We start from the raw sequence: 13,637 nt of genomic DNA on the forward strand, positions 1-13,637 counted from the left end.
ATTTAAAAAATAATAAATGGCTCATAAAGATAATAGACTGCGAAGTTAAGTAGCAAACATTGTTTCAAAAGGAAGTTTAAAGTACCCTTAATTAAAAAAACAAAACAACTCACGTCTGATTAATAAATTTATTACTGCCATTTTTTATTTTTGTGAATTAATGTAATATCACATCACTATTTGACAGCAGTACATTACAACAATATTGTTCTTAATGTGGTGCAGACAGTTTTCACTACTGTCTAATTTATTTTGAAAATGCCTACCGGAAAACGTACTTGTATGTTGTGGCTGCCTTGACTGCTGCCCTCAGAATATTGAACGTTCACAGGGGAGGAGGTGAATCCAGCGTCTGGGGGACTCTCTGTCTGTCAGCTGGCAACCTGATTGACTAACATCACCAACGCCCATAAAGTGGCAATTTACAGGAAATGAACCGAGCTGCTAGAAGAGCCGTCTCTTTCCTCTAAGTCCAACCGGCTCAATTGCTCCAGTGCAGTGGTCGTGATTTTGGAATGAAGCTTGTTGTATAACGCTATCAGTTATAGTTGTCTGATGTGTAGCATCAACTGCACAAGTTAGCTGTTTTATTACTGTGTAGCTAGCTCCCCTCTGGTTTGGACTGATACAACGTAGAGTTCGACTGTTTTACTCCTATCCACCCGAAAAATGGCAACCCAGATCGATAAAGAGGCTTGCAGAGAGGCTTACAACCAAGTCAGAGACGACAACACGGATACCAACTGGTGAGTGTGCGGACATGGTTACGTGTCCATACTCCGTTAAAGAATGTGACTGTTGTATATGTCATGTAAATTTGCAACATTGCACCTGTCATACATATAACTTACCATCTCGTCTGAATACTCACTAGTCATTAAACACTTCGGCAGCCATATAACACATCAAGCAATCCGTTTTTCGATCTTATCAGTTAAAATCCCATTTACCTACCCGCCCTACTGCGCTGTCGTGTCAGAGGAGAAGGGTGCGAATTAAGAGGGCGACTTTTTTATAATAGTTTAGTTTTTATTTAAATATGTACCTTTTTCCTAACTGGATATATGCCGATTAACATATGGACTCCTTCAGACATAGAAGATGTAGTTAATTGTATTTTACGCCATATGTACTTTCGCAGTTAGGCACGGTAACCTTAAATTGCTCGATATTTGAAAGTAGTTCGACCTGCTTGCCCTGAATACGCGCTAGAATGGCACACCGGGGATTTGCCCGCAATTGAGACCTTCGTAAATTGTTTCACACTCATTAAACGAAAACTAGAATCCAGCGCCTGTGTTTTTTTTTATAATAATGGTTAAAATACATGAAGCTTTCAATGATCTGTCCCTCTGATCTAACTGATCGGTATTCCGGCTATTCAGCGGCCACACACTGCACAGTTATCAGGCCCAGCGGGGCAGAAGTAATTTCCTTTGTCCTGTATTCAGAGAGGATAACGTTATAGTAGTGACACTTGCACATGGCTGACGCACAGCTGCCACATTGCATGGGCGTCTTAGGCATTTTGTGCATTTCTTCGGTTTGCAAAATGGGTTTAACGTGCATATAATACCGTCATTGTGCGTCAACAGATCATGAGACTGCATAATGTATGGAGTAATAATGCACGTGTATCTGCATCTCCCAGGGCTGTGTTTAAATATGAGGGCTCCATGATCGTGCCTGGAGGACAAGGGACTGACTATGAGGACTTCAAGAGGATGTGCACAGGTAAAGAGCTAATTTTATTTCAGTGGTGCCACCCTAGTTGCCAGCAAGCCATGCTGGTGTAATGTATGGGTGAAACCTCTCTCCCTGCTGCTGACTAGTCTGGATTTTGGTGTGTGTTGGTGTGTGTGTGTGTGTGTGTGTGTGTGTGTGTGTGTGTGTGTGTGTGTGTGTGTGTGTGTGTTCTTCTCTGGACAGGTTAAACAGCCTATATGCCACACAGCTTGACTTGGCAGGACACTAATCTTTTAAGACTCTGTGCTCTTTCACCCATTGGCCTTGAGCTGTGTGACTATAGTGTCAAAGCACTTAACCCTGTATGCATTGCATTGCATAATCTGTTCTACCATATCCTGTGTGTGTGTTTTTTACAAGGTGAAACATTGAAGGGCAACCTTTTGTATATCCATGCCATTTTTTTCCCCCTGAATTACAGTACAACTGTAAGATGCTCAAGTGTACTTTAAACTTAAGTCCTTGTTCTCCAACTAGTTGGCATTCATCCAAGTTTAATTTTCACCTGTCACTACCTTTAATGCCTCTGAATTCTGAGAATACTCCTACCAATGCAGGATGCTGATTATAGATACTGCTGTGTAAAAGAAATACATCATTGTAAACATTTATCTTCTTATTTGTGTGTGTGTGTGTGTGTGTGTGTGTGTGTGCTATGTATTCAGCACAGTGATTAGTTGTATCTCTGTTTGCATGAAGCAAATTTTTGTCCCTCATGAAAAAAGAAAAATAACAAAAATGATTGGGCACTGGCGGATTTACAGAGAAAAACAATCTCACTCTCTGATGTAAGGTCCTTTTTTTCTGTGTCCTCCAGGAAAAGCATCTGCTCAGATGTTGGGTGTGGCTGTTTCTGATGCTTGCTCTTGCTGTCTTTAAAGCTTGCGGCCTCAGGGCTGTACTCCTCTCTTTTTTTTTTTTTTTCACCAATATAGCTCACATTCCTATGTTGAACCAGCCCATCTATCACTGTGCTTTACAACAGCTTAGCTGGTGCATTTACCATCAGTTCCTGTTCAGAGATGACACACACATTATCAGACATCTCTCTGTCTGTGGGCTTGTTTCCCTTATTTAGTGGTGAAGTTGTAACTCTGCAGCAAAAATTGTCTGAGTGTAGGAGGAGCTGATGCAGACGGATCGTCTACTGAGCCTGGGAAAGGAGGGCTTGTTTTGAATATTGATATTTAACTTATAGAACTGCAGGAAGTACAATTAGATAAGTTCTGGTCTGCACAACCTGGGTCAAAGAATGGCCACCAAGATTTTTAAAGCCAATTATTACTGACAAAATGTAGCAACAATCAATAAATTACTTAGTAAGTGCCATAAATGATTCATTGGAGGTCACCAAACTATCTGCCAAGGGGAAATTCAGTCCTGGTGGGAAGGTGTTTCTCAGGTTTCAAGTCTTCAAATAGAATCAATCAAATAGAAACTGTCCAAATACAATTGTAGTGTTTTTAGCCATGCAGCTCTAGAGGTGGCCGTGTCAGTCAGTCCGCCCACCACTTTTGTCGAGACTGAAATTGCCGGACAAATACAGGATGTTGTGAAATTTATTTACAGACGTTCATTGTCCTCAGAAGATGAAGCCTGGTGATGCTCCCCTGACTTTTCCTGTAGTGCAACCAGCAGCTCAAAGTTTCATTTATCCTGTGAAATATCTGAACATCTACTGAATAGACTGGGACAAAATTTTGTGCAAATATTTATAGTCCCCACAGGATGAATCTGACATTTGGTTCAGAGATCTCTACAGAGAACTGTAGAAACTGTCCATCCTCTGGGGAGCATGAACAGGCTCACTAAATTTAATGGCAATTTGTTAAAGTCACCCAGGCAGGGGAATTCATCCTCTGGAGGCCCATAAATATACGCAGCACATTTCTGGGAAATGTGGCATTACGATATGCTGTGATGGATCAAAGTGTTGGTCGTGGAAGAAGTTCTGCTAAGAGCAGTGCTAGGTATAAAAGATCTGGGTGTCACCAAAACATTCACTCTTTTGGGATCCACACCAAATTAAATAGCCCACTGACTGACTGACATCACCGTCCTCAGGCCCTGATGTTAGTGGAGATAAAAACAAGACCAAATTTGGACTCAATTAACATGTTGGTAACACCACTCCTCATCACCATCCACAGGAGACCGCTGTAGTTTCTAGGCTGTACTGCTGAGGGACTCGGCGTGGGCTGAGGGAGCTTTGACAGCAAGATCCGGTGGCACCTGCCAACCTTTGGTGTGCTAAAACAAAGTCAGTTTATGCAGACCGATGTCTCTCCCAGAAAGTCTTTTCTGCTGTCTCATCACTGTAGTTGTTTCAGTGCCGTGTTCTCTGCAGCGGGGGGGGGGGGGGGGGGGGGGGGGGTTGCCTGCAGAGGACAAAGTGTGGGGATGTGCGTGTGTGTGTGTGTGTGTGTGTGTGTGCGTGCATTGCTCCAGGCAAGGTGCTGAAACAAATGATATCCTTTGTGTCGGCACTGATAAGACTCTTTACAGTGGCCGCTCTCGTTAATGTGCGACTGGTCTGATCTGAGAACAGTGGTGCTGAGTCCCTGCTAGGAAACTCTTTATCAGCAGCTTCTACAGGTACATAAACATAATACAGCTAATGCAGTGTAGTAAAATCAGCAGACCTTTTAACAGTAACACAACTTAAATCAGCTTGTTACCACCTTAAGAATCATCCAAGGAAAGGTCCATATAGTCTAAAGGTAGATGTCCATGTGTTGTGTGATTATAGATCAGGTCTAGGTTCTATATTAATACTGTGAAAGTATCAAAGCCTCACAGAGAAATGCACACAGCCTGTATTCAGAAACTGAGCCTTAAAACCAGCCGTCAGGACTTCCTGTAACTTTGTGATGTCACAACAAAGCAGTCACCACTCTCAGCCACGCCCCAAGCCCCGCCCACCTGGACCCACCATCCAACCTTGCAGGATTTGGTTTTTCTGAGTGTTTACCTGAAATCTGCTATATTTTTATTGGATCAGTCAGAAAACAGACCAGTTGTTGCTACAGCTCAGGAGAGAAGCCTGAGAGAGGAGATGCAAAACTACATTGAGATGGTTTTGGTTCTTAAAACCACAAATATATCTTTTTATGAATAAGCATTTCAAATGAAACACGAGGAAAACACGGGACCTTTAACATTATAAAGTGATTGAATTTTGCTTATTATCATATCCACAACATGAAGCGTATTTGAGTTGCAAGGTTGCAATTAAATCAAATAAGTGATAACCTAATTTGTTTTTGAATTGAATGGACACTCTGAAGATCAGTTCTGCTCAGCCTGTGAAAACAGTTGTAAAACATCCTCTGTGGTTCTGGAGTGAGAAAATAACCCTGATGATCGTCACCTTTTAACAGTAATCCTATGTTACAAACTGGGGCATGGAGTTTGAAAGATGAAAGATGTTTACCAGGCAGTCTCTAATGAAAGATGCTGTTAAGTTGCATTATGGGAAATGTAGTATGCTGTATTTTTGAAGCTTGAGTCAGGATTACTCGCCTCTGTTGATTCAATCTGTTTCTTGACAGTCAACCGATTTTGCGTTAGAGGAGAACTGGATGTCTGGTGTGCATTTGCAATAGATTAAAGGCACAATGTCGGCTGTGGCTAGGGAGGACTTTTTCAGGTGTGTGCAAACAACCCCCAATGATGTCATAGTGATGTCATAAGGGTTGTCTGGGCTTGGGCCTGGAGACTACGACTTTGTAACAGAAAGCCTGAGTTACAAACTGGGGATGAGGAGTGTTCAATATGTGGGTGGTTACCGGGCAGGAAGGGTTCAAAGTGAGACACTTTGCATTATGGGAAGTGTAGGATCCAGTGTTTCTGACAAATGTCTTGGCCTCTGCTGCTTCAATGTTGACCATTCTTTCTGTCTTTCTTCAGCATTATGGAAGAGCAATACCAAACAGCTGGTGTGCTCCTCATTTAGTCAATAAAATGTATGAAGTAAGTGGCAAAGAGACTCATTCAAATCGTTTTGACAGACCAACACTAAACTCAAAAGTATCACAGTGAAAACAACATCAAACAGAAGATTGTCAGGTTTGTCTTAAATGAACTAGTTAAATATCTAATGGTTTCAGCTACAATTTAATTATATAGTGATTAGATGTATTTTTATACACGTATCTTTTATTAGTCTGCCACCAGTGGAAACCAGCTAACCCTAATAAATATTAGTGCGCACAGTGTGCTCATGTTCCCCAGGCTGGCTGCTGGGTGATGCAGCTGTATCTCAGTCAGTGGTGATGTGGTGCACTCCTGTGGTGTTCTGGCTTTATTTATGTATTGATAGAGCCACATCAGCTATTGGCCTTTATAGATGTTAAGTATGTGTTAAAGTGATTCGCACCTAGATTTATTTTTTATGTTAACCCAATAAGGATGGGAATTGTAAGATGGAAACATGAGTGTCAGTGGTCTCTCTTGAGGAGTTGGGTACGGTGGCCCTGCAAGCTCAATATACTGCAACTTAAGAAAACGCATACAAATAGACAAAACACAAGCAAATTGAGAAAACATCACCATCAGTTTGACAGAACATGTGCTGCAAATACTCACAACACACGCAAATACAGAAAAGATGAAGATGTTTTCTGAATTTGTTTATTTTGTCTATTTGCATGTGTTTTACTTAAGTTGCAGTGTGTTGAGCTTTCAGGGCCACCGTAGTTGGGGATGTTTTTTTCCCTGCAACTCAGACAAAAACATCAGGAAGACAATAATGAGTAATCTGTTAATGTTACTGTTACATAATGATACTGTAAGCTGCTGCCAAACAGAGCGGACAAGACAAAGTGGTGAGGGAAGCAGGTGTGAAGCAGTCAAATGAAGTGTCCAGTATAATCACACTAGAATGAAATAAACTTTGACTTATTCTGTTTACTTCATATGTGAACGTAAGTTCTGTAACTTCACGAGTGGCCTACGTTCCTCAGCTCACTGTACGACATCTTCTCTACACCATCTTCAACAAATCCACATCAAGACTTTAAAACAAGTCCAGTTTCCTTGACATAAAAGCTACAGATGAAGCTAAATGCAGTTTCTCAAACGATGTCTAGAGGTAACTTAAACATCTGAAAGTCAACATTTAGAGAATGATCACTACTCAGCCTTGTGAGCTCCTAGTCATGCTTTAAAGGATATATATTGAAATCCTGCCTCTTCCTCTTTGTGCAGTTTTAATACAGCATGTCTTGTATAGTGGAAATGGATCATTTTTGTTCAGACTATCTCTTGTGAATCTAGCTAACACAGCTCTGGTACAGTTACTTCCTGCCTACATGGTGGCTGTTAATAGATGTGATATCAAGCACAGGCTCTTAATAGAGTGCTTATTATACTCATTAGCCATTAGAGAGACACTTTGCACCATTGGTTGATGTTCCTAAATGATAGCAAAAGAACTGAAAGAGAACATGTTGGTTTTAACAAAGGAAATCAAAGGACATCTGATAATATTTTTCCCAGTCGTACAGATTCTTGCTTTCACCAACAGTGGAAAAGGCAGCATTACTAACAGTAAAGTAAGACAGTGCTAACATTGATATGTATAATATTACCAGTGAAGGACTAAAGAGGGTCTAAAGTTTAAAAAATAATAGATATTCAGGATTTGTCATTGTTGTGACCATTTTCTTGACAGGAAGACGAGCTTCTTCTTTCGTGAAGAAAATAAAAACATCTCAGTGTCACTTCAAAAATGATATTTTTATCACTTTCCAGATGTTTATTTATAATCTAGGACAGAAACCACGAGTTGAATTTGAGGTAGACACCAGCTCACACACTCAGACACGTGGCATATATGGAATTTATGCGCCACCCTGTCCAGTATGATGCAGCTACTTGATCCATGTTGATAGTATCAGTCAGTTTGAATTCATAACACTTACAGAGGATATAAGAGACTGGAAATTTACTGTGCATGTAAACACTGGTGTAGTGTTACTGGAGGTTGTCCCCTATACCACCCGTCCCTTATCTTCCTGATGTGTGACCTTTTTATGTTGCAAACGTCTGTGAGCAGTTCACAGTGATGTTCTCTGCTGATGCTGTTTTTATTTGAATAGAATTTAGAGACCTGAAGAGGTTCAAGTCAGAGAAGCAGAAATGTATTTTTCTCATCAGCCTGGTTGTATGTGTGTAGGTTGTATTCAGACACTGTTTACAGACAGTCAGGTCTGGAGTGGACCACCATGACGGTGAGAGGTGTGGCTGCTGGGAGCTTTGGGACACAACTGCAAGGCTCACAAAAGCAACCTTTAGTCTATTGACCTGAATACTTCCTTGTTGCGTACACACACACACACACACACACACACACACACACACACACACGCTTACTTCACAAAGCTTCACTCTGCTGATTCAGTGGAACTACAAAAAGCAGAACCTTGTATTCATCTGCACTGCAACACTAAGACTTTAAATGTTTTTCTCTGCCTTGTGCCAGACACACACACACACACACTCACACACACACACACATGCTGTGATGCTGATGCAGAACCAGAAAGACACAATTCATACACGAAGTGACCCACTGTGAACACAAAGACAAATATACAGATTTAGATTCATTGTTGTAACGTCGATCGGCTTTGCACTCATTGTGTATCAAGCTGTATGTTGAGTGATTGTAATTGAATGAAGCCGCCGTTAGGACTTGTTAAGACATTTTATATTTATATATTTTATATGAGATATGGAGTTTCTTTGCAGCCTTTCACTATCAGTAAATGGAAAAACAGAGCGTGACATCACATCACATGACAGGAGGTCAGTCAGTACCTGCCTGGTGTAAGAACAGCCCGAGCAAACTATTTACAGCTGTTTTGTCTGTTAAGCCCTCTGTGTGTGTGTGTGTGTGTGTGTGTGTGTTTTTATATTTGGGTGGGTAACATTTTAAAATATACGCTTCAAGCACCTTCAATCTGTACGTTCAATCTCACAGTCTTCTCCATCTCTTCCCTCAGATGACGCTCGTCTGTTCGGCTTCGTCCGGATCACGACTGGAGACGCCATGAGCAAACGAGCCAAGTTCACCCTCATCACCTGGATCGGCGAGAACATCAGTGGGCTGCAGCGCGCCAAGATCAGCACCGACAAGACACTGGTCAAAGAGATCGTGCAGGTCAGAGACTCGTTGTGTGTGTGTGTGTGTGTGTGTGTGTGTGTGTGTGTGGAGGAAGAAGTAATTAAAAGAATGGTTGTCATTGCGAGAGAAGAATAGAGTGAAGCTGTAATGGTTCCTTTGGGGAAACAGGATGGTGACAACATGGCAACAGGGAGGTGGATACATTTGAGATGTAGCGTCGAACAGCAACAGGGAATATGAGAATGTGAGTAGTACTCTGTAAACATAATCAGTTAGTGCTAAATGTTAAGCTGTGCTAATCAATTTTTCAATTTTAACAATGTAAAAAATCATGGCGTTTACTGTGAAACAGTGACATTGTGATTTCTGCTTAACCAAGCAGGAGCCAATGCAAGAGCAAATATTAGACTAAAAGCTCCATATTCTCCTCTTCTTCTGTGTTTTATTTGAAGTGTTGATCCATAAAAAGATATATTTGTGGTTTTAAGAACCAAAAACCATCTCAGTGTAGTTTTACATCTCCTCTCTCAGGCTTCTCTCTGGAGCTCTAGTAACAACAGGTCAGTGAGCCTGATGGTTGATGGTTGGATAATGGGTCCAGGTGGGCGGGGCTTGGGGCATGGCTATGAGCGGTGACTGCTTTGTTGTGACATCACAAAGTTACAGAAGTCCTGACGGCTGGTTTTAAGGCTCAGTTTCTGAATACAGGCTGTGTGCATTTCTCTGTGGACTGAGGCTTTGATACTTTCACAGTATTAATATAGAAGCTAGACCTGATCTATAATTAAACTACACATGGACATCTACCTTTTATACAATATGGACCTTTAAAGTCATCAGGTGTCCAGAAGAACGACTTAACACTAATGTTCTGTGTCTGCTGGATGTGAAACAACATGTCACTGTTGTGTTCACAGTTTGTTCCACTTCCACCAAGTGGCCAAAAATCACAGTTTTAAAGGTCATCTGTGGATTTGTCACATGACACAAAACACATGTACAACACCCGTGTATTTATTGCCAATTGTTTTAGACATTGATCATGTGTCTTACCTAAAATATATCTGACATCAACTGGGTTTTCATCGCAGCATTTTTATAGTGACAGTTGAAAGTTAGCAGTTAGCAGTAAGAATGAATCTGTGCCACTTTCTGGAGTGAATGGGCCTTGAGGAGGGTGGGGTATTGTACATCAGTACTGCTTTGTTACCAACAGACATGTGTCTACTGCGTCACGTATCAAAAGCTGTCGATTTTACTACGCAGCTCTTGTGAGGCAGGACTTTAAACACTGTGAAGTTTGTCATATTTTCTTAAAGGAAAAAGGATTTTCCAGAGAAACATGTTGATGTTCTTCAGAGTTATTGTACCAAAACTCAGTTATTGTATTGACACAGGTTTTGAAAAATGTCAAACATTACTCAGCCTTATCTGTAAACTTGGTTTGTCCCCCATTATGCAACAAATGAAAAGTCACTTTGGGTTTTCTGAAATGTTGATGTAAACTGTTTTGGTGCCAGATACATTTATCCTCTGGTGGTACTTTTCTTCACTTCAGCTCGTGTTTTGTTTCCGCAGAACTTTGCGAAGGAGTTCATGATCAGTGACCTGAGGGAACTGGAAGAGGACTACATCCGCACCGAGCTGAAGAAGGCGGGCGGAGCCAACTACGACGCTCAGGCCGAGTAGAGAAGTGCCACGGTCCACTGGAAGGGTTGGGGTCAGGGGGGATGGGGTAGAATAACTTGGGGGTGGGGAGTGTTGGGGCAGGGCTGCTACCTCTTGGGGAGAGGGCGAGGCAGGATGGAGAGGGCAACTGACGAAAGGGAAATGCACCCACTAACCACACGCATTTTACTTTCAAAATGAGGTTTCGCAAAAAACCTCATGGTGAACGATTTGTTTATTTGCAAGAACACAAACAAAGCAGAGGTGCACCAGGAGCAGTTTGTTGAACCAGTATAAGTGTTTCCAATATTAACCAAACACTGTTTATGCTACCTAATAATGGCTTATTATAACTAGTTAAACAGCTTGTTAATGTACTCTCAGTAATAGCCTTCTCAGAAAATCTGATAAGCAGGTCAGAGTTAGTTGGGATGTGTGTTGGATCAGATCCTGACAGTAGAAATGCTGTTGGTGCACCTCTAAAGTATCGGGCACTTATGTACTCCATTTTAAAGTGTATGCATGAGCTGTATTGTGCACATGCTTGCTTCCATCAGTGTGTGTATCTGGAAGACTAATAAGAAGATCCACAGTACATGCAGGGTCAGCAGGAACGAATATCAACACTGCAATATCTTCTTTTCAGATACTTAACATGGTGCCACTCAAGAACATTCCTGAGTTGTTAAAGGAAGAGTTATATATATATTTTTTTTTTTTTCAAAGTAAAATGAGAAAATTGGTACGATTTTCACATCTTACAGGTAAATTTGCAGCTGGATCCAGCAGCTGGTTAGTTTAGCTTAGCACAAAGACTGGGAGGAGGGAAACAGCCTGGCTCTGTCCACAAGTAACAACATCCACCGACCAGCACCTCTAAAGCTCGCTAATGAACATTTTATATCTTGTTTGTTTAATCTGTACAAAAACCAAAGTGTAAAAATGACATAGTAGCAGTTGCTAGGCAACAAGCAGAGACTCTAGGAAGTCGCTGCTCGTGGTCTAGAAATAGTCTCATGTATTACTCACCAAGAGACAGCGACTTGTCAGTTTTACTCTGTGGTTTTTGTGCCGATTAAACAAATGAGATAAAATGTATTAATCCATGACCTTTACAGGTGTTCTTAGGTGTATTCATTTACCTATGGTCAGAGCCAGACTAGCCGTTTCGCTGTATTTTCTAGCTTCATGCTAAGCTAAGCTAACCGGCTGCTGTCTGTAGCTTCATATTGAATGAACAAATGCGAGAGTGGTATCGATCTTCTCTACTTTCCATCCACGAGAAAGCAAATAAGCTCATTTCAGACTGTTCCTTTAAGGGCCGGGTCTAATCCAAAAATCGACCCCGACAGTGAACACATCACAGCTGTTTCAAAATTGGACATCTGCATTTGCTAACGCTAATTTCTGAGGATACGCACAACCAACGCTCTGAAAGAACACATAATATACAAGATATCATTCATGTACATGTAAATGCATGTTAAAAGCAAACGTACAGGCACTTGTAAAGGTCACAAACCACTGGCTTCTCTCCTCTCCTGCCCTCTGCCCTCTCCCCAGTCAGCTCATGGTTGGTTATCTACTGTGCTGTGCATCATCATCTCACACTCATCCTCATTTCAACTGGGCTGCAGTTGAGCATCATGAAGTTACATCAAGGCTGCAGCACTGTTTGCTAGGAATTTTAATATAATGAGGATGTAAGACTGAAGGGTTTCACTTCAAATCGCCGTACTGTGATCATGTTTTCAGGTCGTAGACTGTTAATAACATAAGTAGTTGGAAAATGACGTCATTGATGAAGGCAAGATGTATGATTTTGAAATGAAACCCTCCACTTGCAGGCATGTGTTTGACACCAGAACATGCTCTTAGTCATGACACACTGTACCGCCCGGAGGAAAAGATCTCCATTTTCTAACTCGCTGAGAGTTGGCAGCTTGAGTCATAGTGCTAAGTTCTCATTTATCCGCCTCGGCACTTCCAGCCAGACAGCTGTGTTTGCATTACCGCCTCAAAGTCAGCCATTACATCCATTACGTAAGTCCTGAGACTGACTGTTTTTCATCCTCCTGTCTTTAAACTTTGTGCTGTGAATCTCTTTTATCATTAGTGTGAACATTGTTGTTACATGTACTGTTCACTTTCTCCTTCCAGTTTCTGTTGGACATAATCAACGTTAACAATTTGTTGGGACAGAATTTGTAGAGGAGTACATGGCAAAGAATGAGACTCTTGGCCTTACAGGATGTTTTTTCTGCCTGTAGATATGAGTCAATAGAAATACATAGAAACAACTAATATATTGATCCCTCAGCAGCACTTTGCTCAAGAATTGAATGTTCCCCAAAATCTCAGGATTTTGAGGATGGAGATCTTTCCCTCTGGTGTCTCATCTCACAATCTACCACTTAAAGGTATCCATGCATACTGTAACCTACTGTGTTTGACTGCCTTAGTCTCCCATGGAGAGAGGGGCATCATGGGAGTCTGTGGACACTACACTGTGATTGGCTATCCTCCTTACATGTGGCCGGGACTTTGATCAGCACTTGGATCATCACGGCCTGGGTTTGTCATCCCAACCCAGGAGGAGCCATTTCTCGGTTGTAGCATCTTTTTTTATTTGATTTAAACCCTCCCTCCCCCCTGCAAAAAATAGGATTTTTTTCTTGTACTTTTTTTTGTTTGTTTTTGAGATGAATTTTATTTTCTCTTCAAAGTTTTACCTTTTTGATTTTATTTTTAAGAGCATTGTTATCTTGGACATTGGTGGAAGAGATTTTCAAAAATAACGCAAAAAAGAAAAAGAAAGAAAAGTGAATGGGCACAATATCAGTCATTTCAAAATAAAAATTGATGTTTTTTTCCAAAGCTTGCTTCTCGAAGTGTCTTTTGTGTGTCTGTGAAGTTTACATTAATATAAATAAGAGGTGAGGACTTGCAACTACAAAAATAAGTTTGGTTGTGTCCGTGCTGCTCACGTTTTTCAGTTAGCTTGGATCTTATAAAAGAGGGTTAGCTGTAGATGCTGTAGAGCTGAGATGTGTCAAAGATCCCTCTGGTTTACATATTTTGACCATTTACAAAT

General features: G+C 41.2%; 1 protein-coding gene across 1 annotated transcript; it reads left to right on the plus strand.

Moving 5' to 3' along the window:
* Positions 1 to 331: 331 nt before the first annotated feature.
* Positions 332 to 13,420, plus strand: cotl1 (coactosin-like F-actin binding protein 1). Its single transcript, XM_023397436.2, has 4 exons — positions 332 to 746; positions 1,652 to 1,734; positions 8,754 to 8,911; positions 10,454 to 13,420. The coding sequence occupies exons 1-4, from the start codon at positions 670 to 672 to the stop codon at positions 10,562 to 10,564; spliced, it is 429 nt and encodes a 142-aa protein (XP_023253204.1). The 5' UTR covers positions 332 to 669; the 3' UTR covers positions 10,565 to 13,420.
* Positions 13,421 to 13,637: the final 217 nt, after the last annotated feature.

This window comes from Seriola lalandi, unplaced genomic scaffold (assembly GCF_002814215.2).
Source record: "Seriola lalandi dorsalis isolate HSWRI2012SDOR001 ecotype SW California unplaced genomic scaffold, Sedor1 jcf7180002055008, whole genome shotgun sequence".
Lineage (NCBI taxonomy): Eukaryota > Metazoa > Chordata > Actinopteri > Carangiformes > Carangidae > Seriola > Seriola lalandi.

Bases quoted from the DNA above. Each gene is read 5' to 3' on its own strand.
- cotl1 (XM_023397436.2), top strand. From the start codon at position 670: ATGGCAACCCAGATCGATAAAGAGGCTTGCAGAGAGGCTTACAACCAA. The intron at 747-1,651 runs GTGAGTGTGCGG...TGCATCTCCCAG, and splicing joins GACAACACGGATACCAACTG to GGCTGTGTTTAAATATGAGG. The intron at 8,912-10,453 runs GTCAGAGACTCG...TTGTTTCCGCAG, and splicing joins TGGTCAAAGAGATCGTGCAG to AACTTTGCGAAGGAGTTCAT.